Here is a 27774-nt window from a genome sequence, read left to right as displayed (position 1 = left end):
CAAGCAAGGCTTTTCTCACATCCACAAAATAGTAATCATAATACCACCTACCACGTCCCGCACCGGTGGGTGTTTTACCATGCAGACCGTCCAAACCGGCACAGAGGAAGCGAATGTCGGTGGTGACGTGTTCAGAGATAGTCAACTTCCCCGGTTCGACCATCGGTCGCTACTGGCAGTGCGCAGTCGACGTACGACTGGGCCATCGTGAGGGGCCTGGGGACGGTCACTGAGAGCTTTTGAGTACCGCAGGCCATTGAAGATCCATGGAGGTCATTGCAGGGCATTGGAAGTCATTTCAGGTCATTGAAGGTGGTTCATTGTAAGTAACATAAGGACATTGAGGGTCGTTGAAGGCCATCGCAAGTAATGTCAGGTCACCGGAGGTCACTGCAAGTCAGTTGAGGTCACTGCAGGCCATTGAAGGTCACGCTGTGTCACTGCAGGTTACAAGCCGATGGATTCTGTTCCTGAGTGGTGAAACGCAGCGGCCATGCGACCTACAATGACGTGTGGTGGTGGTGGTCGACTGGTGCCACTAATGGTGCTGCTGGTGCACCTGATGTTTGTGGCACCACCTGCACAGTGTAGTTGGCAACAAGTAACTAAAAAGGTCTGCACATACCGACCGACCTCGTCTAGACCGACCAGCCTAGAGTGCGATCTTCGGAGACGCGACTGGGTGAGTTGTGTCCCTAGGTGGTAATCATTTTTATTTTCAATAATCGTTCCTTTCTCGTTCGATGCGTACTCTTTCTGTTGGTGCTACAGTCAGCTCAGTCAGATAAAATGCAGTAGACTTCCAATTATGTCGGTCAACTATGTACTGACTGTCGGTCAGCTACTGACCGTGTTAAATGACTGGCACTATGCTTTCGAAAGTTCAAGTTTATGATTGTTTATATACCCCGTCTCCTATAGCAATATATTAGATAATAGCTAGGGGAGAGCGGAGCCAGTTGAAACACGGGGTCAGATGAAACATGGCTTTATTTTCAACAATATGCAACATATGGCGTTGCCGACACCACTGCGCATCCGCGCTCGACCACTTCCTTTGTCAACGGCGTTTGGGCGGCAAACGGACGGTAATTTTGATTTGACACCTGTTTTTGTGTTTTTGAGGGGCGTTTGGGAGAAATCGTTTTTATGAATATTTTGTGATATCTCATATACCTTTGTTTGCTGAAAGAAGAACTCCTGGCTCCGGAATAACACCTTATTTGGCCCTTCATTCAGCATGATGTCGTCCCTCCAGCTCGTTTGACATGTGCTTTACGGCGCGTGCGAGATGGCGGGAGCGGATGGGGTCAATTGAAACGCTTCTCTGAGGGTCAGTTGAAACAGGGCCACAGGCCGTTTCAATGGACCCCGGTGACCTTTGCAATGGTTATTGTTCAGGGGCTGTAAACATTAAAGGAAATAGTCCACCTTTGAAATGAGCTTTTAAACTGAAATAGTAGATTAATAGAGCTCATTTTTTTTACCTCTTTTTCTCCAGCCTTTTGCTTGAAAGCACACTATAGCCTGAGATATTTCTCATTATCCTCATCCGCCCATTTTACCATAGTCTATGTACTTTATGTCACCTATTATGAGGAACTTTGCACTTTTAGCTTTCCAACGACCTATTGAATGTAGCATTTGGAAAAGTAAACCGGACAAAATATCTCCTTAAGAAAGTGGCCTTAAAGAGGAAAACATCCCATTGTTAAGGATAGGTGCAATTGACCCCATGGGCTGGTTCAATTGACCCTCGCATCGGGGTCATTTGAAACGGGCGTAGAGCTGTTTTATAAGCATGCGTTTGGCACCAAAATATGTTTGAAACATAATTTTACATATCTTAAAATGAAGCCAAAAGAGCATATTTTTTCATGGCATTGTGCATTTTTCGATATGACAACTAGATCTCGCTGTGCATGTCAATATATAAAAAGTGGTTCAACTGGCCCCGCTCTCCCCTACTGACTAGGTGTGTCTTTAATGTATTATTTATCTCCCTTTTCCTTTACGACATAATATATATATATCAACGCCCGAAAAGTATGCATTATGCAAATGGACCATGGCATGGCTTTTGCAATCCACTTTTGCAACTATCATGTTCCCACGTTTTGTAAAACTGTCTCCGAGTGTTTCCTAGATACTGGCGGCTTTGGCTGTTATCTTGCATATATTTTAGTTGATCGTGATACTTAACCCGCGCCCTGCTGGGGGGGGGGGGGTGTTTGAACACCCCCCCGTGGTTTTTCGCAAATATCTAAAAAACGGCGGCGCCGAGCGCCGCCGTTTTTGGCACACCTTATCATACATCAATTCTACACATGTAAAAATTACAGACCAAGGCCATTTAAAGTCAGGTCACCAGGTCACTTGAAGAGACCCCACCTCATAAAAAGTTTCAATGTCTGCCATAACTACACCGAGTGACCGATCGGTTCGAAACTTTCAGGGATTGCTAAGAACAACAGTATGTACAAAATGTATTTCTCAGAATTTTGATATCGATGACCTAAGGTCAGGTCAATTTTGCGACCTCCCCATTACACAGTGGTTGTCGGACGACGCTCCCGCGCGTCCGACAACCACTGTGCACCGCTCTACCCAGCCTGCCAGCTGGCCGGCCGACTCCGCTGGTCACGCGCCGGAGCTGAACGGTCAGCAGACAGGGGCGCGCCCAGGATCGAAAAGGCACCGGCGCTCCAACTACCGAGGACGCAGGGGCGGAGTCAGGTGGCGGCGAGAGCAGTCTGACGACCTTTTCATCGGTCAGATCAACTGCCAGTCGCTGAAACCACGGCTCCCCGAGCTGCGTCACGACATTCCAGAGATATTCGACTATGACCTCTTGGCGCTCAGCGAGACGTGGCTGGTGCCGACCGTTCCCAATCGCTTGTTGAATATAGACGGCTATAGCCTTCACCGAGCCGATCGGCCAGACTCGAGCCGACTGAAGAGAGGCTATGGGGGCGTGGCTGTACTTGTACGGGCCACCTTCTCTGTCACGGTACTACCCACGCCTGCCACCGGTGTCATCGATTCCAACCTCGAGATCATATGGATCAAGGTCGGCGTAAAGAAGAAGAAACAACTTCTGTTCGCGTCTGTGTACCGCCACCCCACCAACACACAGCGACAAGTAGCGGCCGATCTCGAAGACTTCGAGATGCAAATTCAACACCTGCTGGCCATGTACCCCGAAACTGCGGTGATTGTCGCAGGTGACTTCAACTTGTGCATCAAGAAGAAAGAGCCACGACTAGGAGGTCACCTGATCAACCTATTATCGACTTACGGCTTCGAACCAAGCAATTCAACCCAAGCCACCTACCGGCCTGCCAACTCCCTAATCGACCTCATCGCGACCAACCGGCCCGATGCAGTTGTCCGTGGCGGAGTGACACGGTGCCACTACGGCACTCCCCACGACTACACGAGGGTCGCACTGCGGCAGTTCGGTGGCGTGAGAAGAGGGAGAGTCGTTACCGAATGTCGACCCCTATCACGGATTGACGCCGCTGCGTTCAACGCTGTGCTCTCAGTCACCAACTGGACCGACGTGTTCACCAGCCAGACACCGGACGCCAAGTGGTCTGCATTTCTGACTGTGTTTACACCTCTAATTGACAATGTAGCGCCGTACCGGCGCGTGCGGCTCCCGCCGCCAGGAGCCCCGCGTGTCACTGATGGTACGCGGGCGCTGATGGTACGCCGGCGAGCCCTGCTTGCTCCCGGCGCGAGCCGAGCCGAGTACAAGGCGGTGAACCGACAGTGCCGAGCCGCTATACGCAGAGACCATGCCCACTACTTTGCCGACCAGCTGTGCAAAGCCGGCCCTTCGCAAATGTGGAAAGTGCTTCGGCCAATTATCGGCTCCAAGAAGGGTGACAAGTGTGGCGCTCCGAACTGTACTGTCGATGCACTTAATGCCTATTATGTTGGCGTTGGCCCCACCACAGCAGCCAGTGTACCAGCTCCACAGACTGTTCTGCCCGTCATTGTTCCGCGTGTGCTGAGCTGTACCTTTCATGTCAGGACAGTGAACGCAGATACCCTATACGGCATAATTCATAACATGAAACCGTCTTCATTTCTTGGTCTAGATGGCATTAGTGTCGACATGTTAAGACGCTTTTTCGATGGTGTAGGCTATATTCTCCTCGACATTATCAATAGCTGTCTTGAAACTGGAATCGTACCCAGTGCGTGGAAACACGCGCTGGTGGTGCCCATACCAAAGGGTTCCGATAGCTCTGATCCACGCAACACTCGACCAATATCTTTACTACCAGGGGTCATGAAAATCGTAGAGCGTATCGTACAATCACAAGTCACGGAATTTTTCAATGAGCATCAACTGTTTACCGATGCTCAGCACGGTTATCGTCGCAACAGGTCCACCGAGACAGCGTTAGCTGTGATTACTGACAGGATTTTCAAGGCGATGGACCAAGGCGAAATATCTATCCTGATTTTGCTTGACCTATCAAAATGCTTTGATGTCATCAATCACGAGAAAATTTTAGAGAAGTTGAGCCTGTATAACATGGACACCACTTGGTTTAGAAATTATCTGAGCGGTCATACACAACAAGTGATGATCCGCAACGCCGAGGGTTCCTCAGTTATGTCAAAATCCCTCCCCATAGCGACTGGCGTTTTTCAGGGCGGTTCACTGAGTTGTCTCCTGTACTCAATCTTCGTGAATGATATGTGTCTGCATGTACCAGGTGTCAACATTGTGCAATTTGCCGACGACACGCAGCTTCTCGTCACGGGAAAACGTGCAGACCTTGAACAACTAATATGCACTGCTGAACAGGCTTTGTCTACCCTATACGCATGGTTTTGTGCCCACGACATGAAGGTCAACGCAGCAAAAAGTCAGCTCATCGTCTTGGGAACGCGTCAGATGCTGAAAGGCATGCCAACTATCAGTGTGAATTTCGCCGGCACGACCATCCGTGAGTCCGACTCGGTTACTAACCTGGGCATTGTCATGGATAAGCACCTATCATTTCACGACCATGTCAGTCGCCTCGTCTCTAGATCCACCGGGACATTATTAGCTTTAAACCACGCAAAACACGTTCTGCCGCCCCACGTAATCGTGCCCATTGTCACCTCGCTCGTTGTTTCCCGACTCCGCTACTGCATCGCTGTTTACGGTACCTGTGGTGCTACGGAGTTGCACCGCGTTCAGAAGATACTGAATTTTTGCGCGCGAGTTGTGAGCGGGCGGAGGAAATATGACAGAGTGTCGGATGTGTTACGCGATCTGCAGTGGCTCACTGCACCAGACATGGCCCTGTATCATCGAATGTGCTCTGTACACCGCATTGTGGAGACACAACAGCCGACTGCGATGGCAAGCAAGTTGGACAGAGCGTCCGACCAGGGTCACAACACGCGAAATGCGAACCGGTTCAGGCTGCCACGAATTCGAACAGAGGCAGGCAGGCGGCAACTTTTGTATAGCGGTGTCTCGGAGTACAACGAATTCATGCACCGTTACAATGGTCGTCCAGCATTCAAAACCGCCGTGAAACGCTACTTGCTGGGGCGTGATTCAAACTGAATGATTGATTGACTTGTATGCATGTGTGTGCTTGTGCTTGAATTGTGTGTATCTGTTTTGCTATGTCAACTCTTTTTAACGTTTGACGTTACGTTGATGAAAAGCCGCAATAGCGGATTTAACGTGAATACAATGAATCTGAATTATGAAGTCAATGGGAGAAAATTGAAAGGCGCTTTTTTGGACAAAGCCATTATAAACACTCCCAAACACTGAATAACAAGTAACTAAGACACACTGAACATGAAAATGGTATCTGTGACCCCTGTTTATGCCCCTGAGGTCATCTCAGGTCACGGATGGTATCTAACAGTTTTTCGCGAATAACTTTTGATAGAGGCATGCTAGAGCGATGAAAACGCCTTGGATGTGTTCAGCTCGACGATACGGATCGACTGATATGCAACTTGACCCTTTCCGGTCAGGTCATGACCTTGACTTGAGGTCAAATTTTCAAGTTGACCTTTCTAGGTCAAATTACAGTTCATTCGATGCGTCTTGACGAGAGGAACACGATGCCGGTAAAAGTAAGCTCGTGCAAGGCTTGAGTCAAAAGTTATTGCAGAAAAACTGTTTTCGAAAAAATATCGGCTATTTTAGCAGTTTTTGCCCCCTGCAGGCAAAACCGTTGACGACAGGTCAAATCTGAGAAGATTGTTCAGAAAGGGCGTTAATAGGGCTCTCGAATGCACTTTTCCGCGGCGCTGTAGCTCTATTGGATCCCGAGTTATGCGTTGGCTTCTTGGAAATTGTCGACATTCGACCTGAAAATCGGCGAAGTTTTGCCTTCAATGACCTCTTGTGACCTGACCTTTGACCTGACCAAAAAAGTGACTGAACTGATTTCGTCATTATTTTTGGCGCTCTTTCGAACGCCGCCTTCCGCGTATCGTTACGTGACCCCGGAGCCGAGTTAGAAGGGGGGTGTTCAAACCCCCCCCCCAGCAGGGCGTGAAAATTCAGGACCCCCAGCGGGGCGCGGGTTAACAAGTGCATTTGAATTCGCATCACCAACACATTCACCATTACATCTTACAAGTCCATTCTTTTACAGCTGGTGGTCGATGCAGACGATACGCTGTCTTCTGTAAGTCAACTGCGCATCGCCAATGCAGAGCATGTTCATATCAGAGACAACGCCCTTGCTTCGCTGGAAGCTCTCGACACCCTGTTTCTCGAGAACCTCGGCAATCTTACGATCGAGCAAAACAGTGTAAGTCATCAATTGCAGCGGAGAAAAATTACCATCGAAATGAATCACATCGACGATCTTCATCTGAAAACTGGCTCGTTCTCTCATTGGATGGCAAACGATTTGAACATAACAATAAAGAATGTATCTAGCTGTACCATCCACAATGGCGCAATTGTGTCACGCTCTTCTGCAAGCAACGCTACCTTGGAGAACATTGCCAACGGCATGTTTTACCCGGGTACCTTTATGACCAACCTCGGAACGCTCTCGCTTCGAAATGTTACGATGCAGCTGCCCTGCCAGTATAATACGTTTAGCGGGGTTTTTGGTAAGCTAAGTCTGACGTCAGTCGGATTTGCTGCGGGTATTCAAGAAGGCTGCTTTGCAGCTAAGAAGTGGGATACCCTGGAGATTCGTTCCAGCCAGCTGGGTGATGTGAAAGAGCGGGCAATTCAAGGATCGATCGGAGTTGTTGACATTCAGGACACCCAGATCGGCTCGATTGGACCACGTGGATTTGATCTAAACGTGACACGATTTACTATAGATGTTTCATCTCTAGGAAAGCTGGCAGAAAGTGCACTTGCTATAAGATCTGAACACAGGGTATCGATACTTCGATCTAACATCACAACGGTTGCCCAGAATGCCTTTGACGGGCTCTCATCAAACAAAGGAACTATCAAGCTCTCTAACCTTGTCATCAAAAATGCTGTCAATGGATCCCTGAAATTCTCGGACTTAAGAAACTTAAAAATGAAGAAGATAAGAATAAATATAGCATGCGAGTGCAAAATTAAAGTGCAAGTGCCGCAGCTTCTATGTGGGTCGAAATGCCCACTGTCCTCGACAACGCGAGCCCAAAGACGGATGACAATGCGCAATGTGTTGTGCACCCACGAAGGCACACATCTGCCGCTCCTAGACCACCACTGTGAGCACTGCCGTCCCCGACTGGCAAGACTTTGTAAAGCAAGATGCCGCAACAGTGAGGACGACACCTCAGCGTCGGCTGATGCCGGCGGCACGTCCTGGATCCCCTCTTTGGCCATCCCGTTGGGTCTCTTGCTGCTCGGTGCGGCTGTCTTTGTGCTCTGCCTCCGTTTCCGTCGGCGCTCTGCTCCCCGACGTCGTACCCATCGAGTCAAGAGACCCCAAAGTCAGAGGGTCACCGTCAACGACATTCAGCATCCTCTGCCGGACCTGACGCAAGGGGCTCGCCCGTCAAACGGTCCTGGCGAGTCACAGGGCGATGGGGAGCCAGGAGTAGGGACCGCATGCGTGAGGGGACACTCACTGTATGCAAACATTGCACAAGTTCCCGATGACTCTAGTGTGTATGAAGATGTTTTCAGTCTGAAGTGCGGCGCGTCTAGCACCCTACACAAAACTCTCTCCGGTGGACAGGACTCTGAGAAGACAGGACCAGAATTATGTCGTGACACGCACGAGCAGTCTCTGTACGCACAGGTAACCGACGCCGTCATGGAAGACAACCACGCGGAGGAGTTTTCGATGAACTCCTCAGCTGAGAACAACTCAAGCGACCCTCCAGTCTACGCTCAAGTGGATAAAGGCCGAAAGTCAACCACCAAACAGGTCGATGAGCCTGATGATCAAAAGCAAGATAAAGAGGCGACTGACAGCACTGTTGCACCTACCATCTCAATAAGTCTTGATGCCGGTGCCAAGGAGGTCATCCCAGTATATGCTCAGGTCCAAAAGGCAGACGGAAAGAAGCCCAGCACACAGTCTACGACAGACCGGCCGGACACCGCTGAGACAGAGCCTGGTACGATGATGTCAGAACCTGCAGTCTACGCACAGATCATCAAGAAGAAGCCAAGTAAGAAGCGAAATAAATCAGAAGAACACAATACTCGTAAGGCGAAGTCAGCTCCCAAAGACCCGGTGTTCGCAAACCTTCAGCAACGCCACGACCTTGAAGAGAAAGCACTACGTGATAAGTCTCACGATAAATCCTGCCAGCCTTTGCATGAGCCCACGTATGAGGATATGTCTTTCCTCGCAGCTCCTGGAGACCCCTCACAGGAGGACAGTTCCAAGATTGGCGATCTCAGCCGCCACCATTACGGAAATCCTGTTGAAGTTCGACTCAGCCCAGACGGAATGTCTCCTACGTCTAGCCATCCTGAAAAAGATCTGGCGAACCCACTTTATGCAGGATCTGGAAACTCCTCTGTGGGGATGACCGATGCTGGTGGAAGAACACCCCTTTCTGATCACATGGAGGACAACCCGCTGTATGGCACGGGCGTTCGTTAGGCTCGGCATGTGTCGGACATCGCCGTGAATTTGCGTCGAGATGCCCTTGCAGCGTCAGGGTACTGCTGCCGAGGTGCAGCCAGTGTTGATTGCTACGAGCTGTGTTCCTGTGTATGTTTGGTTACACTTGGCTTATGGCTACGCCTTGCTGTAAGTATATTGCTGTTGAAATGTAAAATGCTTTGTAACGTAACCTGGATATTCTTCGGTAATTAGCTGTGTCTCGTTATATGCTCGTGCTGGTTGGTTGACTCCGAGTCGCCTTCCGCTTCGTAGTGCATAGGCAATTGCACTCGTATGTTCCTGATGGGGTGATATAGTCAGCTTTTTGAAGCCTGTCGGATCGAGTGCAAAAATAAACAATGGCACCAGACGGGCAATAGGAATGAATCGAATGCAAAAAAATAAAATCAATGGTAACATAATGTGTAATGTAGGCCATATTTTCTGTTTTAACACCTTACGTGCACTTTTCACGAAAGCGCTTAAAGCGGGTTTGACGGGTTGAAGAATATACCTAATTATAATTGGATTTTGTTTTACCTGCCCTCATAAGCACTCGCTGCTTCGCTTTACCTATAACCAGCATTTTTTTTTCATTCTATGCCGCTGAAAATGGTGAAAGCCATCGTAGTCTTGCGCTTTTACCATGTGATAATGTCAGTAATATTTTTCATACTGCATTCTGCTGTACATATGTTACCGGAGAAACCCGTTTGGTTTATATCAGCCCATTGTCAGTGATATAAATATCAGATGTAGGGGAGAGTGGGGTGGGTTGTATCAGTTTTTACTCCGAGACCCATAACCTCGTAACTATCCGTGATAAACTCATTATTTCCATACTATCTCCTTCCTTGATTCTTCTGCTTTTTTTGTGCAAAGTGACTTTTCCGCTACCTCTACCAGTTTTTCTTCTACGGTCTGCCGAATAGAACAATGTTTTTGATACAACTTGCCCCATGGCTTGGGTGAGTTGTATCACATGGTGGGGTAATTTGTATCACTAGGTATTTCACGTTTCAGGGAGTGTGCTTGCTACCGTTTTTGAACATAACAACAACATTAAATGGGGTTAATGCAGTGTATATGCTCAAAGGCTTCACTTTTATTAGACCAAACTTAGGTCAATGCAATCCGAACGAAACATCGAAACGAACGAAACATCAACAGACTAGATGCAAAAGTGGCCCGTTAAGAGCAAAGAAGCAAACACATTGTGCCGAAATGGAACGAGCATTGACTAGCCACTGCAAACGCGAGACAGGGCTTAGCTTTCGCGATCAAAAGCAACATGCCCATACATACATACATGTTACAACATACCCCACCCGGCTCTGATACAACATGTACCTCGCCGCCATCTTGGAAAAAACATCCTCGTGCTCAAAAACAGCGGACAGCTGGAGAAATCTATTTTCACTCACGCAGCCTAAGAACCTACCCTCACCACCGCTACGGAGATCTTTCAAATTCGTGCACATCTAAATGCCCAAAACACACATTTTCTTGCAACTCATTTTTTTTTAGAATGACATTAAAAAAACATAAAATCGGCTCTCACCTCGAGACGCGTCCACCCAGCCACACGACAGAACAGGGAAAGATGGCGCCCGGAAAACCTCGTCGGCTGGTCGTGTCACGAGCGCTATCTATTGGATAAGTTTGGCACAATTCGCCCTGATACAACTTGGACATGATACAACTCTCCCCGCTCTCCCCTATCAGATGTATCAGAGGTAGGTATGTATCCGTCTTTTGAATGTTCCTGTAAAATAAAATAAAAATCTCGGAATTACAAATGACAATGTGTCTTTATTTTTAGGCATTTTCGAACCAGGCTTAGTACCTACTAAACATGCCCGTTTCATAGTTGCGACCTACATAGTTATGATACTACACTGTAGCGCACACATTATAAAGCTGCACAGCATGATGTGTTAACCCTCGCATATGTGCGGCATTTGCCAGCTTCTAACGTGTAGGGGGGGTAGGTTGGACCCCCTTGCCGTTTGGCTCCTGATCGAGCTAGAGCTTCGTGGAAAAAAACGAGTGTGTTGCGCGTGACGGGAGGAAGCCGATGATACCCATTTTTAGGTCCTAGGCAATTGGTTTACCTTCCAGGTCAGGTCAATGACCCAAAAGTAGGGAAATTGGGGACCTGTTGGAAAGTCGCAAGGTGTGGCTGCTATGGTTTTTTCGGGGTGCTGATCACGAATATCGTGTTAGTGTTGATCATAGATGATGTCTTTAACCCGCGCACCGACGACGGGGGTCTGCGCCAACTTACAACCGACGGGGGGGATGACCGCCCCCCCATGAGATCTCGAGAACGAAGCAAGATAGCGACAAGCAGTAAACGGCATGGGGTACGCACGGACAAGGTCTACAAGGTCTTTTTCAGGTCAGGTCAACGATGACGTCACAAAAGTAAAAAAGTCAAAATGGCGGCGCTAGATATGGCGAGAGTTTTTCTCGAATAACTTTCGAATTAGTCAAGATAGGAACAAACTAAGAGCATCATCGTGATCCTCTCGTCCATCCGCATCGAATCAAACATATGCTGACCTCGAAAGGTCAAGGTCTAAGGTTGACCTCAGGACGTGACCTCGAGGTCATCATTTATATCATTCGATGCGCCTTGCCGAGCTGAACACAACTGAGACCATCCGCGCGGCTGTATCTCATTCCTGTAAGGAGTTATTGGCAAAAAACCTTTGGTGACCTTTAATGACGTCACATGACCTTACAACTGCCCAACAGCAAAACAGGCCTCAAGTTAGTGTAGGTTGATCGCATATGAAGTCATGTATGGTATGGTATGTGGGCCATTCCGACGCGTTTTAGTGGAAAAACAGGGAGTTGATTTTCCCCCATTGACTTATAATGGTGAGGTCGAGAAATTGACCTGACCTTAGGTCCTCGATATCAAAATTCCGAGATATGGAAATTGTAGCTTCCAAGGACCTAATAACATCTTGCGACTTTCAAAGGCCTTCGTCATCTACTGTAGCTCTGGCACGGTGACAAAGTTGCAAAAAAGTGACTTGAGGTTGGGTCATTCAAAGTGACCTGGTGACCTGACCTTAAAAGTTAGGGGCGGATAACCGCCCCACCCCGTCGGTGCGCGGGTTAAGTACTTAGGCCAGGTCGGGTCAGGTCAGGTTAGGTCAACCAGTAGGGGTCCTGCCGGGTAATCGTAGTACGTACGTGTCAAACGCCTCTGACAGCTTCGTAACATGTTACGAATGCACCAAACCGGAGTCGTAAATGTTCAAATAGTTGCTAAATTCGAATTCAGCTCTAAAAACTAGCCTCGTAACATGTAAAACTCGTAAAAGTGATTAGTGAACCGAGGTCATCAAAGGTCAATGACCTGACCTGACCTTCAGGTGGCCTTGACACTCACCCTTATGCATGGGAGCAACATCATATCACATGTTTGAAGGCTTGAAACCACGAAAAGACTGCAAACGCGCAGCTACTGCGAGCCGACATACGCCGAATCGCGATTCCGGCGAGTCATGGTCTCGAAAAGTAGTTCACAGGTCAAAGGTCATTTGGGACAGAGTCATAAAATTTTTAGGGTAGGGTAAAATTGATTGACATGAGAGTACTGAAAGTTTCGTCGCGATCAGCCGCTTTTTACGCGAGGTATTCGCGAAAAACCGAGGAGGGGGAGGGGTCCGTTCGACCCCCCATACGGGCGAGGGTAAATGTCTCCTAAAATCGTCTACATGATTTACCAAATATGCAAGAAATAATAGGTGATTTTAAAAATTAACCCTATTCCTGGCGGGCTCCGCCGGGACAAGAAACTGGCGGGGGGGGGGGCCGATTCGGCCCCCCCTGAGATCTCGAGAACGAAGCAAGATAGCGACAAGCGGTAAACGGCATCGGATACGCACGGCCAAGATCTACAATTTTTACAAAGGTCATTTTCAGGTCAGGTCAAAGATGACGTCACAGGGGTCGAAAAAGTCAAAATGGCGGCGCTAGATATGGAGAGAGTTTTTCTCGAATAACTTTCGAATTAGTCAAGATAGGAACAAACTAAGGGCATCATCGTGATCCTCTCGTCAATCCGCATCGAATGATATATATGTTGACCTCGAAAGGTCAAGGTCAAAGGTTGACCTCAGGTCACGTGACCTCGAGGTCATCATGTATATCATTCGATGCGTCTTGACGAGCTGAACACAATGAGACCATCCACGCGTCTGTATCTTGTTCCTATACGGAGTTATTGGCCAAAAACCTTTGGTGACCTTTGATGACGTCACATGACCTCACAGCTGCCCAACAGCAAAACAGACCTCAAGGTAGTGAAGGTTGATCGTATATGAAGTCATGTATGGTATATGGGGCCATTCCGACCCGTTTTAGTGGTAAAAACAGGGAGTTGATTTTTCCCCCATTGACTTTTAATGGGGAGGTCGCGAAATTGACCTGACCTTAGGTCACCGATATCAAAATTCCGAGATATACAAATTGCACATACTGGTACCCTAACTAAACCCTGAAGAGAAGAAATTGATCGGTCAAAAACTCTAGCTCTGGCGTGATTGCAAACTTTTCTGAGGTAGCGTCACCAAACCGCCTCTGGTGACCTGACCTGAGGTCAGATCAACTCAAAATTTTCAGACATGTTGCGTAGAAGCCTTTTAGGAAAAGTCAGAAAATTTGAGCTTCCTAGCTCAACGCGTTTGGGAGATATAACCAAAAAACCTCAGGGGAGGGCCCCTGAGCCCCCCCCCCCCCGCCAGGAATAGGGTTAAACGTCACGCTGGTTGGTATGGTCATAATTACGTCAAGCTTTGATACCTAGGTAAGTAGGTACTCAAAATACTTCAGGCCTCAGGCCAAAAACTAAGCAACTGCAGTTGGCAATTTTTAGTCTTGCCTGAACTGAGTAACTCTCGTGTTTTCGAACTAAAAGGCGAGGTTATTGAGGAACAATGTGCCTACATTAAGTGCCTAGAAAATGGTTAGACGGGTCGGATACCTACGCTTGCGGTGCTGGGCGCGTGCGTCGGGTCTTGCGACTGGCAATAAAATCAGCTCGGTTCAGGACAACGCTGCGGAGTCGATGGATTTTAAGGTGATTCCGACTCCGAATCCGACTCAAAAATCGACTCCGACTACGACTCTGGATGGTTCTATTAAAATCCATATCATGATATTGAAATTCATAATGGAGATGTTTTTATCTTGCCTGCAAGGCGTTCGAGGCAGTGTTCGCCATGGGCCGGGCCAGCCCAATGGGCTATGCCGGGCTGGGCTGGGCTACGGGCTGGGCAAGGCCCTCACATATGAAGGTTTGATGGGCTGTGAACGGGCTGGGCCATGAAAACTTGAAAATGAACTGAAGTGGAGGAGTTCACGAATCACGACTGAGGCAAAAACCATAGCTATCTTAGTTACTATTGTGCAGTGTGCAAGACTGAAGAACTAGTTAAAGGAAGACTGCCACCTTCAAAAAGTTTTCTCAGATCGGCCTATGATTTATTCCCTGGACAAAACAAAATATATATATATATATATATATATATATATATATATATATATATATATATATATATATATATATATATATATATATATATATAGATATATAGATATATATATATATATATATATATATATATATATATATATATATATATATATATATATATATATATATATATATATATATATATACCTATATATATATATATATATATATATATATATATTGGTATATTTTGGCAGAATATCTTCTTTGATACATGTTTCATTGTAGACCAAGGAGTTGTGAGCTTTAGCAAGCTTTCGGTTGGTTCTTTCTATAGTGCGAATCAGTTTTTTGGTACCAGACGGAAGACCAAATATTAGTTGTCCAAAATTGCTCATTAATGAGTCACACAATCGTTAAAATCGTTAAAAATAAGTGACGTTTCGGTTTATTGTCTCTAAACCATTATCAAACAAGTCGTTCACGAATCGAAAAACACAGTACCAGATGCAGTTGTTTTACATAATACATGACAAAATGTCTCGTGGATAGGGGTAAGACCACTTCTTTTAGACATATACACAAAAATACCTATCACCTAAGAAGGAATTGCGCAACGTACGGGTGACTAGACTAGTCACATACAAGGCTAATCACACGGACACATCGTTCTTGACGTCCGGATTAGCGCCACGGGCCTAGTGTGACACATGAGTTGACCTGTTTGTTGAGTGTTGGTGTGTGCTGTCTAATGAGTAAGGCTTCAGCAATGAAGAGTCTATATTTGTTGTGTTCTGTTTTGATGATGTCTGTGTTTTCTGTGAGATGTTTTCTGGTGAGTGTTGTGTGGTGTTCTTGGTTCATGTGCTGTTTGGGGGCCCCATCCCTCAAGTGCATGGTGAGGCGTCGCGAAAGTGACGTAGTTGTAGCACCGATGTAGCTTATATCTCGAAGCCTACAATCTTCGAAAGGACAAGAAAAACGATAAACTACATTGGTGCACTTCAACTTGTCATTTTTGCTGTGTGTGTTGTTTCGTATGAGCAGGTCTTTTGTCTTACTATTCCTGTAGTAAATGACCAATAGTAAACGGTCATTCTCGTCAACGCATTTTACATGGCCATATATGATGTCTCTAATAACTCGCTCGTCTATTTTATATGCAGTTGACATCTGGTTGCGGTAGAAAATTCGGATTTTTCTACCGCTGTTCGTCCCGTTTGTCCCGTTTCTGTCGTCCTCGTCCGTCCCGTTTGTCCCATTACTCTCATTTGTCCCGTTTGCACCGTTCGTCTCATCTGTTCCGTTTGTCATGTTACCTTTTTCGATCTCCCTGTCCAGGTAAGTTCTGATTTCGTCATCTATCTCTTGGTTTGAATATCCATTGTTAACTAATATCTGCTTAATCCTAGTGAATTCTACATGTAACAAATCCCATGACGAACATACTTTTGTAGACGTCAGAAACGAGGAGCATCTTCATGCAATAATATCTAAGTTAGAATCGAGCTCCATTCTAAAATTTACTTTTGAAGTGAGTGTCGAGAGTAAACTTCCTTTTCTGGATGTGATGGTCAAAGCCCAAACAAACACTTTCATCACGCCAGTGCATCGCAAAGCTACTGACGCTGGAAAATGTTTGAATGGGATCAGTGAGTGTCCTTCCAGATACAAAAAGAGTGTTATCCGTGCTTTTATACGAAGAGCGGTAAAAGTATGTTCGTCATGGGATTTGTTACATGTAGAATTCACTAGGATTAAGCAGATATTAGTTAACAATGGATATTCAAACCAAGAGATAGATGACGAAATCAGAACTTACCTGGACAGGGAGATCGAAAAAGGTAACATGACAAACGGGACAGATGAGACGAACGGTGCAAACGGGACAAATGAGAGTAATGGGACAAACGGGACGGACGAGGACGACACAAACGGGACAAACGGGACGAACAGCGGTAGAAAAATCCGAATTTTCTACCGCAACCAGATGTCAACTGCATGTAAAATAGACGAGCGAGTTATTAGAGACATCATATATGGCCATGTAAAATGCGTTGACGAGAATGACCGTTTACTATTGGTCATTTACTACAGGAATAGTAAGACAAAAGACCTGCTCATACGAAACAACACACACAGCAAAAATGACAAGTTGAAGTGCACCAATGTAGTTTATCGTTTTTCTTGTCCTTTCGAAGATTGTAGGCTTCGAGATATAAGCTACATCGGTGCTACAACTACGTCACTTTCGCGACGCCTCACCATGCACTTGAGGGATGGGGCCCCCAAACAGCACATGAACCAAGAACACCACACAACACTCACCAGAAAACATCTCACAGAAAACACAGACATCATCAAAACAGAACACAACAAATATAGACTCTTCATTGCTGAAGCCTTACTCATTAGACAGCACACACCAACACTCAACAAACAGGTCAACTCATGTGTCACACTAGGCCTGTGGCGCTAATCCGGACGTCAAGAACGATGTGTCCGTGTGATTAGCCTTGTATGTGACTAGTCTAGTCACCCGTACGTTGCGCAATTCCTTCTTAGGTGATAGGTATTTTTGTGTATATGTCTAAAAGAAGTGATCTTACCCCTATTCACGAGACATTTTGTCATGTATTATGCAAAACAACTGCATCTGGTACTGTGTTTTTCGATTCGTGAACGACTTGTTTGATAATGGTTTAGAGACAATAAACCGAAACGTCACTTATTTTTAACGATTTTAACGATTGTGTGACTCATTAATGAGCAATTTTGGACAACTAATATTTGGTCTTCCGTCTGGTACCAAAAAACTGATTCGCACTATAGAAAGAACCAACCGAAAGCTTGCTAAAGCTCACAACTCTTTGGTCTACAATGAAACATGTATCAAAGAAGATATATATATATATATAAAAGTGAGTGCCCCTCAAAATTCAAAAACAGCGTCTTACGTGCATTCGTACAAAGGGCCATCAAGACCAGCTCCACCTATGAACTCATGAACAACGAATTCAACAGAATCAGACAGGTTCTCATCAACAACGGGTACAAGAACACCGAGGTGGACCTTGAAATACGCAAACAACTCGACAAACAACGCGTACAAACACCGACAGAACCAGAACCAAAGCCGAAGATACACCAACTCTACTACAAGAACTACATGAACTCTGAATACAAGACCGATGAAAAGATTTTGAAAAACATCTTGAAAAAGAACATCAAATGCAAGAGAGACGACGAACGTGTTCAAGTCAACATATACTATCAGAATAGAAAAACACGTCAGCTCGTCATGAAGAACAGCCCTTCCGTAGTCCAGCCATCCAACCGCACCAATGTAGTGTACAAATTTTCTTGCCCTCACGAGGATTGTAGGCCTCGAGACACATGCTACATTGGTGCCACCACGACGACACTATCTCGTCGCCTCACCATGCACTTACAGGAAGGGACAGGCCCAGTCGAGCACTGGTTACAAAAACACGAACAAAAGCCAACACACAAACTTCTCAAACTCAACACAGACATACTAGACAGTGCACACGATCACTATCGCCTGTTCATTCACGAAGCACTGCATATCAACAGGCTGAAGCCCACACTCAATATATATATATATATATATATATATATATATATATATATATATATATATATATATATATATATATATATATATATATATATATATATATATATATATATATATATATATATATATATATATATAGTACATGGTTCAAGATACCTACCTTTTGAAACTTGATGGAGTCCTAGAAAAATACTGATGAACTGATCATTTTGCTTTTTATTTCAAGTAAATTGACGTCATGAGTTATAATGGAGTATGGTTGGTGGTATGATCTCTTAACATAGAACTGACTTGAATTCATGTTGTATCCAGACATATCTACCTATAGGAATCTTGTCCAGGCAAAGATATGCATGTATGTAGGTATATATCCCGGCGGCCGCTGGGCCTCCGCGCCACCCGCCGGCTGCTGAGGGGGGCATATAGTTCCCCCCCTTTACTTCTGGGAAGATATCGTCGTAACGCCAAGAGATAAAGAAGTAATACTCTGCACACGCCTTCCTGAATTCCTAACCAAGGAGATCAAATATGGTGTCGACTGTCGACACCATTTGAAATGACGTCTTAGTGACGTCAGAAGTCAAATAATAGATTTGGGATACTCACTTCCCTCACGATATATCCGACGGGCGATATGTGAGACCATAGACCACTATTATATGGTGGTAATTGGTATATGGTGAGACCGAATAGAAAGGACCGATTATTGGTCAGCAACTAGTCGTAAGTGTAGGTACACTCGGGGGCAGATTGATGTTCCACCACTCCCTGCCCATCGGGCTTCCATGGCTCAGCACTAGCCGCTGCCAGTGTTGCCTGCCCTCAGCACTGCTCAGCACTGCCTGCCATTGCTAGTGCTGCCAGTGCTGCCACTGGCAGCAGCCAGTGCTGAGTCATGGGAGCCTGATGGGTAGGGAGTGGTGGAACATCAATCTGCCCCCGAGTGTACCTACTTGTTTTAGGATGACAGCAGGTGCTTTTTGGTGCATTTACAGTTGAGTTTCATGCTAAGCGACATCAGAAACGGTCCGCATATCGGAAAATGACAAAACTTTATGACGTCACTGTGACGTCATTCTAAGTGCTACATCCACCAAACTTTCCTCAAACATTGCCTAGGTCAAGGGCTACTAGGTATTCATTTGAAGCTATGCCAAGTTTCACTCGTTCGTAGCACATCTGGTTTCGGTGAGATATTCCACAAAACGTAAAGGGGGGCAATTTCATGCCCCCCAGCCGTTCGTAATATATATTTATGATGCATATTCATTTGCATCGAATCGGCATGTTAATTGCATTGGATGATTTTCCTTCATATAATTTTGAAGTGATTCCTGCAAATCTGGCAGCAGATATTCGGTCTGGTTTCGAAGGCAGTGTCAGTTTGGCTGAATGTCGCACGGTATTTTTCTTCGCCTTGTTGGTGTGGGCGCATTTTCAAAGGTAGTGGTTTTATATAAGCAGGTGTCTGAAAAAGGTGAGCGATATACTTTTTTTAAAAGAAATTTTGCTCTGTAGGATAGGGCTTTGTCTATTTCCTTCTTTCGGTGGGTGTGTTGATACTTGACGCTTGACCTCCCACTTGACGCTGGTACAGCTGTGTCCCCGACTGTTACCAGACTAGCCCAGGGAATTGTGAGGAACAAGGCAATCTGTAGTGGGGGGCCGGGCGGTGCAACTTGTGGTTTGGAGCAAGGCCCTATATACCAGGTAGGGTCGTCCGGCGATTCTACCTTTTCGTGACGTCAGCTCGTGACGTCATTTGGAGTCAAGTCTCGAAGCCCCGTTCAATCCCCATGTAAATGAGCGATGATGGCCAGCAGGGGGTTGAGTGCGACATATGTGGTGCCTGGTCCCATGCAGCCTGTCAGCGAATTTCCAAGGCAGCATATAATGCTCTCTCGAGACACTCATCTCTGGCATTCATTTGTGATGTTTGCCGACAGCGTCCAAACTTAAGTGACATCCAGGCAAAACCAGTCACAACTGATGCTTCAGTACAGGTCTTCCCAGATAAGCTTGAGCATCAGGACGACACACCGAAACAGACACGTGACGATGCAAACGCCTCACATGAGCGTCAAACCAAGGTTCCTGATTCTGTTTCTAGCCTTCAGGAAAGGATCCATGTGCTCGAGTCTTCTATCAAAGAACTGACTAAACTGGTAGGAGAGTCAAAGAAATCTATTGACATGATGCTCCAGGGACAGCAGCGACAGCAGCATGTGTCTCACCCCATACAGCGCGGAACCTATGCTGAAGCAGTCAGGTCTCCACCTGAGGTGCGCCCTCAGGTCCATGGAGACCCTCACCAGGCTGTCCTTGCTGGGGTCAACACTAGGGCCGGAAAGCCTCAATACACATCCACAAGCAACGACTACAGACATATTGTCAGGGCAGAACTGCGTGAAATGGAGGAGAGGAGGAAAAGAGTTTCCTCCCTCGTTGTACGGGGACTGAGAGTGGGCACAGCTAGAGAGGCAGTGACTAGGTTTACAGAAATCGCCTCCGCTCTGATAGGGGAACAGGTTGAGTTCACAGAAGTTTGCCGGATCAAAAGCGATGGTGACCTGTATAGGGGCAATGTTCACGACGGCAGAATTCGGAAGCTCATTTTGGATAATGCAAAACATCTTCGTGAGTCGTCGAACTCGCATGTCTTCATTCGTCGTGACCTCACGTTCCAGCAACGAGAGGAGCTCAGGGAACGCCAGAGCTCTAGGCCACACGTCTGGGTACAGTCCAGGTCTCAGAATGCAACTTCTCACTGGCAGATTGGCCAAACACGACACACACCCGAGGCAGACACTTCCCACTCTTATCATGAAACTGTTCCTAAGCAGGTGGCATCTTATCATGAAACTGTTCCCAAGCAGGTGGTACCTGCTCCTAACCCGACACTGGAGTCCGCTCAGTCTCCTCGTGTTGTGACAGCCCCGGATGCTCACCCTCCGGCTGACAGCGCTGGGGGGAGGGGAGACGGCCAGCACGTCCCCAGCTCTCCTCAGGGGCCCGGGGAGGGAAACTGATACGAGGCAGAGGTACTCCACGGACGTTCCGCCTACAACTAGTGCATTGCAATGTAAACGGCATTTGTAGCAAGCTTTCAATCATTCGTGAATCTCTGGTAAACTCGTTTAGACCTGGCATTCTATTGATCACAGAGTCCCATCTTACTCCTTCTGTGTCTAATGCAACTGTCTCCATCCCTGGCTATGAGCTACTGCGAAACGACTCTGGTGCCACATCTAAGCATGGCGTTTGCGCTTTTGTTGAAGAGGCCTTGAGATTTGATGAAGTAGATACAACACACCCTAACTGCCTGTCATTTAGACTGAGAAAGATGAACGTTCACATTTACGTGGTGTATCGACCCCCTTCATACTCTTCTTGCGAGAACCAGGCTTTAACTGATTTTCTTTTGACTAGTTGCACTGGGAAGGAAGTAGTCATTCTCGGAGATTTTAACCTCCCCTCGGTTGCCTGGATTGACCATAAACCCTGTGGGCAATTCTCAGCAGCTGATCGGACATTTGTTGACATGTTCATTGCCCTCGGACTTACGCAGTGGATACATGAGACCACGTTCCCGAGGTCTGGCAACGTTCTAGATCTTATTCTAACCTCCGAGCAGGACAGGATAACTACAGTACAAGTGCAGCCTCCCCCACCCGGATGCGATCACTGTAGTATTCACTGTGAGTATGTATTTGACATGGACATTCAGTTACACTCGCAACAACTCCTGAGACACCAGTGGCATCGAGGACAGTATAGTGCTATCAATGCATCTCTCAGCACTGTTGACTGGGACTTTGAGCTCAGACATATCTCCGCGCAAGACGCTTTTGTTAAGCTGCTGTCTATCTTAGAGCCCCTCGTTGACCAGTTCATTCCGCGAGCCGGTCAGGGTGGTGGGCAGCGGAAGATCCCCTGGAAGGCGAATCCCCCATCGTCGCTGAAACGTCTGCGAAAGGAGGCTTGGGAAAAATACAAAAGCCTTAGGTCAGAACATGGTAGGAAGTCGCATCTGACCACCCTGGCGCTGGAAGGTTTTCAGCAGGCCAACTCGCAACTTAGATCATTTGCCGCATCATCGCAAATTGAGTACGAGAAATCACTCATAGCAAGGTCTAGAGATAATCCCAAGCTGCTACACTCTTACATTAGACACAAGAAGCAGCTTCGCTCTTCAGTTGGTCCTCTTCGTCTCGACCCTGATACCATATCTGACGACCCCAAGGAGATGGCTGACTGCTTTTTGCATGTGTTTACTGGCATACACGCTACGACGATTCCAGATAAACCAGCTGCTCACCAGCGAAGTGATACTGTCATGGCTGACATTGACATTAGCCTAATCGACGTACATTCTACGCTCAGTAACCTTGATCCGAACTCAGCAATGGGCCAGGACGGCTTGCACCCAGCCCTGCTTAAGGCATGTGCTGCAACTTTATGCACACCACTTCTCATGATTTACAGGCAGTCTCTTCTGGAGGGAGCGCTGCCCTCGGCGTGGAAATCCTCGCTCGTCGTACCGATATTTAAGAAGGGTTCTCGTAACGACCCAATGAACTACAGACCAGTATCGCTCACGTCTGTATCTTGCAAAAGTCTTGAAAGGATAATTTCCAAAGAGCTCTACGCATTCTTCATTGCAAATCAGATCCTCAGTGACGAACAGTTCGGCTTTCGTCCAGGACGATCCACGGAAGACCAGCTACTCCTGACCTACGATGAGGTAACTGTAGCCTTAGATCTGGGTCATCCCGTTGATCTAGTTCTGTTCGACTTTTCAAAGGCTTTTGATGTGGTGCGCCATACTATTCTTCTAGAAAAACTCAGGTTAGTCGGTGTCCAAGGGCGACTTATCACATGGCTGACAGATTTCTTGGTGGGGCGTACGATGCAGGTTCTTGTTAAGGGCACCACGAGTTCAGCTGCGGAGGTTCGGAGTGGCGTTCCTCAGGGATCGGTTTTAGGACCCATTCTCTTTCTGGTTTACATCAACCACGTTGCGTCCAGTTTGTCGTGCAGTTATAAGATCTTTGCTGACGATCTTAAAGTATTTATCAAACTAGACAACGATAAACACAACACCAGTGAAGAGGCGCTACAAAAGGATATAGACTTGCTCCACTCTACGGCAGAGTCTTGGGGTCTCAGCATGAACCTCAGGAAGTGCGCCGTCATACGATTTAGGCGACGATTCCATGACTTCGAGCCCCGTGCATACACACTGGCTGGTGACACAATTCCCTGCGTTACGTCATGTAGTGACCTGGGTGTTATCATCGACAACGAGATGAAATTCCATGAACACTGTGCCAGCATAGCAGCGAAGGCTGGAGGAGTTGCTCACAATTTCTTGAAATCGACCAGGTGTCGCTCGCCTGACTTTATGACTCATATACTGAAATCTCACATTCGCCCCATTCTCGAGTACGCGTCACCGATCTGGAACAGTGGCTATGTACAGGATCTCAAAAGATTAGAGTCTGTTCAAAGGCTCTGGACTCGCAATGTGATTGGGCTCCGCAATATGGAATATGGTGATCGCCTAAAGGAACTTGACCTATTCTCTGTGAAGGGACGCCTCCTTCGAGCCGATATTATCAAATGTTGGAAGATTTTTCACGGCCACAGTAAGATATCCCCGGAGATCCTCTGGGATCTGGAGGCCGACAGCAGAACGCGCGGGCATAGTAGAAAGATAAAAACGTGTCGGAGTCTTATAGATGCAAGGTCACGGTTTTTCACCCACAGAGTCGTGCGAGATTGGAATGCCCTCCCAGATTGGCTGGTGAACGAGGAGTCCCTGGTGCAGTTTAAAAAGGGACTGAAAGCCGCACTGGGCAGTAGATTGTACGAACACACAGGATAAGAGAAGGCAAACGATCCACATCTCATCCTTCATCCCCCCCCCCCCCAGGTAAGCGCCCCACCCTTCCCAAGTTGGGGCGGGGTTATACGCGCCTGGGCTACCTATCATATTCCGCCCTTACCCCCCAGGTAGCTGCTGCCCGCCCTTCTCGAGCTGGACCGGGTGGACTAACCTAGGTTACCTATCCTGACCTTTCCTTCCGAGAACGTATCACATTTCGGTACCCTCTTTTCTCATTTACATGATTGATCATCTTGTCTAGGATTCTGGCACTTAAAACACGCACCAGTTTTCTTTTTCAGTGTTTTACCAAATGCAGACGCACTATTCCAATTCCTTGCCTGAGGTCCAGCCATCTGCCCACCCAAGGAATTGGCGCGTCTCTGCACGCAATAGGTTTCCACTCCTTCCTTTACGAGCCGAGGTTGTGGAAACCTAACAGGTGAGTTTAACAGGTGAGTTGAGTTGAACACGTGCGTTTGGTAATCTCAATCTGCACCTGTTCCTCTGCGCTGCAATTGTTTCAATTTGAGGCGTGTTGCGCTTTGACTGAGGTGCCGTCTTGATCTCATTTTCATGCTTATTTGAGTTATTGCATAAAAAATGGGTCAATCATACCTAACCTAACCAACTACCCACTACCCAGAGGGACAGGGTATTCTCTTAGCAGATGTCACCCGAGCTGCCATATCCAGTTAGGTAGGTTGGTAGGTTGTAGGTTGGTAGGTTAGGTTGTAGGTAAGGTTAGGTCAGGTTAGATTATGTTTTGTTATATATTTAACCGTGAAAAGACAATTGTTTTGTTGCACATGTGAGACATAGATATAGCAGCTCGGGTGACGTCTGCTAACAACACTAACTAACAGCTAAGAGAGTACCCAGGTCAGGTCATTGAGTGAGACATGTCTCAATTAAAGGTTGGAAGCCAACTTGGATGATACCTCACTTTCAGTTTTTTTTTTAACAAGAACAAAAGTTGAAAAGATTCCATCTCAAAATCACTGAGGTGCTTTAACTATGTTACAGGCATACATCATACATCAACATGGCTGGGCTGATGAGCTTCTACAGCAATCTCAGTGGTAAGTTGACTATTTCTTGGTATGTATCTTGTTAGTTCATGGTTCAAGATACCTACCTTTTGAAACTTGATGGAGTCCTAAAAAAATACTGATGAACTGATCATTTTTGTTTTTATTTCAAGTAAATTGACGTCATGAGTTATAATGGAGTATGATTGGTGGTATGATCTATAAACATAGAGCTGACATTGAATTCATGTTGTATCCAGGCAAAGATTGGGCTGCACTTGTGCCCTTTGGTCTGGCCTGCGGCGGCATTGCTGTGGTGCTCTACAACAAGTTGTGTCCTCTTGCCGTGGTAAGTGTTGAGTGTTGACAGTTGAAATTGTGTTCTGTTGTCCATTACATAGCTGTTGATATGTGGTAGTGTTTAAACTGAAATCTCTGGAAAATTTTGAGTTGTGGGATAGATTAGCTTCAGTTGAAAAAAAAATTGTCCAACAGGCAATGAGTTGTTATAAATGATTAAAACTTGATTCAGAAGCCTTAGAAATGTTATTTATGTCCTCATGAATTTTATGGTTGGTAATAACTATGCTGATGTCAGGTTTTAGAACTGTCAGCACAATTATTTGTGCTTGGTACCTATCCAGCTGCATTATCCTGCGCTAATTCAAATTGGAAGTGGAAGACTAGTTCCCCAGGTCTATTCCAAAGTTGCACATGTTGATATACATAAGTCTGTCATTTGTAACCTCCCCTGTTACCAGGGTTGCATTAATCTGTGTCAATCGCCCATCACGCAAGTCTAGATGGATAAGTTTGTGATTTGTACTGGCTCTCGTCGCCAGGGCTGCGTTAACCTGTGTCACAAGAAGGAGTGTGAGAAGGTGGCCGACTCCGTCGACATGGAGGACCTTGGCGACAAGGCCGTCTTCTGCCGCTGCTGGAGGAGCAAAAAGGTCAGGGCCGCGGCTGAGCGGTATCTTATTTTTCAAGGTATTTAGTTTCATGGATGAATAGGTGGCTGTGGGCTCGGGAGACACACTAAACGGTGGTTGCCGCGAATGACCCACGACGACACAGACCCACCACCGGACCTTGCCCGCTCCCGGACCGGTATATAGGGTCTTGCCCGGACCCCGGTTCCCTGGTAAGCTAGGCGGAGAGTTAAACGTACCACAGGTAGATGGCGACACGGTCCTCCCGGGTCCAGCGTGTCTCCTTCACTTTGCAGCCAGCTGGCTGAATGTAGAAACATGGGTCAAATGACGTGGGGCTCTCCGGCTTAGATCTCGCTGCCACCGAGTTACGTGACGGACGCCTTATTTTCTAGGCCACATGAAGGACAACACTGTTTTTCACACAAAGTATATGAAAATGTGCTCACATTGGAAATCTTACAGTGTTAATAGGTGGTGGTTGATATACAGGATTAGCTGACATTGGAGCGTGCCTACTGAATGAGGCCATTATGTAATCAAACTGAACCGTTTGTATAGGATAGGGAATGTGGTTAACGTACGTGCAATTTTACCCTTTATTATGTTCCGATGACTGCGTGGGGTTTATGGTTCTTTTGAGCTCTCGCAACTGTGAGTGAAATCCACTTGATTTCACCAAGTTCGTTGGCAAATGTATGTGTGAGGTAAAGTAAATGGTCAACCTGATATGGGGAATTAAGCTCCTGGACAAATTGCTTCTGATTTACGTAGAAGCATACTTTTCGTCATACTCCTGGTCGGTTGATGCATGCTACTGCTAGCGTGTCTTCCCATCCCCTGGCGCTATGACTGCTTCACCACGCTGACAGGATGTGTGCTGTTGCACCGATACGAGCCATGCTAACCGGCCTATCGTGTTTCCTCAGTTCCCCTACTGCGATGGAAGCCACAACAAGCACAACAAAGAGACAGGCGACAACGTTGGCCCGCTGATTGTCAAGAAAAAGGCGGCCTAGATGGCAGCACCGGTCGGTGACCTGTGTCAGTCGGTTCCCGCCATAGTAGCTCAGTGTAGAGTCTGGCCTGTATGGCTCTGTGTATAACCGGTGACTGGTTGTGCTTTTGAGAACTTTTGGTGTTAGTGTCGGCTAGGGTTTTCTTTGTACATACGGTCTATGCTTTTGAGAGGATGCGAAGCTTTTGCGATATTGTAACCCATGAGCAGCATTGGTGTTTCCCATGTGTATCCCTGGTTGGTATAGGGAGAAGATAAGATGTTGATATGCTAATTTTGGAATATACGTGGTCTACGACCATCTTTAGGACGTCATCCACACCTAAGTGATTTATTGTCACATATTTTGTAGGCAAATAAAGTTGTGAAATTGGTATACGTGTGGTTTCGTTTCATCTCTCATTGTATATGGATAAACTTTGCAATCTTTTTGCTACAAGCCCCTTTGCAGCGCAACCTGAGTGAGAGACGTAGGATTCACCTATTTTGTTACTGGCTTATTAGCTCCATTGCTAGCTAAGCCTTTATGTGAGAGACATAGGGCGTAATAAGTTTGGCTGGTGTCTAGTGTATTGATGAAGAGTCTGCACGCCGCTACGAGATGCTGCCGCTATGGTCTCTTTGGAAACATTCAAAGTTGGCAACTGCTTAAATTTCCATAGTAGCTAGTAGCGGCGTGCCGTGGGATGGGAGTGAGACCCAGAGCCAAACAGATGGCAATCAATGCTGTGAAGATCGAAAGAATG

General features: G+C 46.7%; 1 protein-coding gene across 7 annotated transcripts; it reads left to right on the top strand.

The window, feature by feature from the left end:
* The first annotated feature begins 173 nt into the window (after nucleotides 1-173).
* On the top strand, nucleotides 174-27401 carry LOC122372537 (CDGSH iron-sulfur domain-containing protein 1-like). Of its 7 annotated transcripts, none has more exons than XM_043349822.1 (5): nucleotides 185-682; nucleotides 25074-25129; nucleotides 25339-25427; nucleotides 25921-26031; nucleotides 26940-27401. In XM_043349822.1, the coding sequence occupies exons 2-5, from the start codon at nucleotides 25093-25095 to the stop codon at nucleotides 27027-27029; spliced, it is 327 nt and encodes a 108-aa protein (XP_043205757.1). In that variant the 5' UTR covers nucleotides 185-682; nucleotides 25074-25092; the 3' UTR covers nucleotides 27030-27401. The 7 variants fall into 7 exon arrangements, with proteins under 7 accessions (XP_043205751.1, XP_043205757.1, XP_043205755.1 ...); XM_043349820.1 differs by lacking the exon at nucleotides 185-682 and adding an exon at nucleotides 19555-19637; XM_043349819.1 differs by lacking the exon at nucleotides 185-682 and adding an exon at nucleotides 19664-19707.
* Nucleotides 27402-27774: the final 373 nt, after the last annotated feature.

Source organism: Amphibalanus amphitrite, unplaced genomic scaffold (assembly GCF_019059575.1).
Source record: "Amphibalanus amphitrite isolate SeventyFive unplaced genomic scaffold, NRLGWU_Aamphi_draft 001370F_arrow, whole genome shotgun sequence".
NCBI classification, from domain to species: domain Eukaryota; kingdom Metazoa; phylum Arthropoda; class Thecostraca; order Balanomorpha; family Balanidae; genus Amphibalanus; species Amphibalanus amphitrite.
The sequence above is the reverse complement of the archived record's forward strand: the minus strand, read 5'-3'. Positions and strand labels throughout refer to the sequence as shown.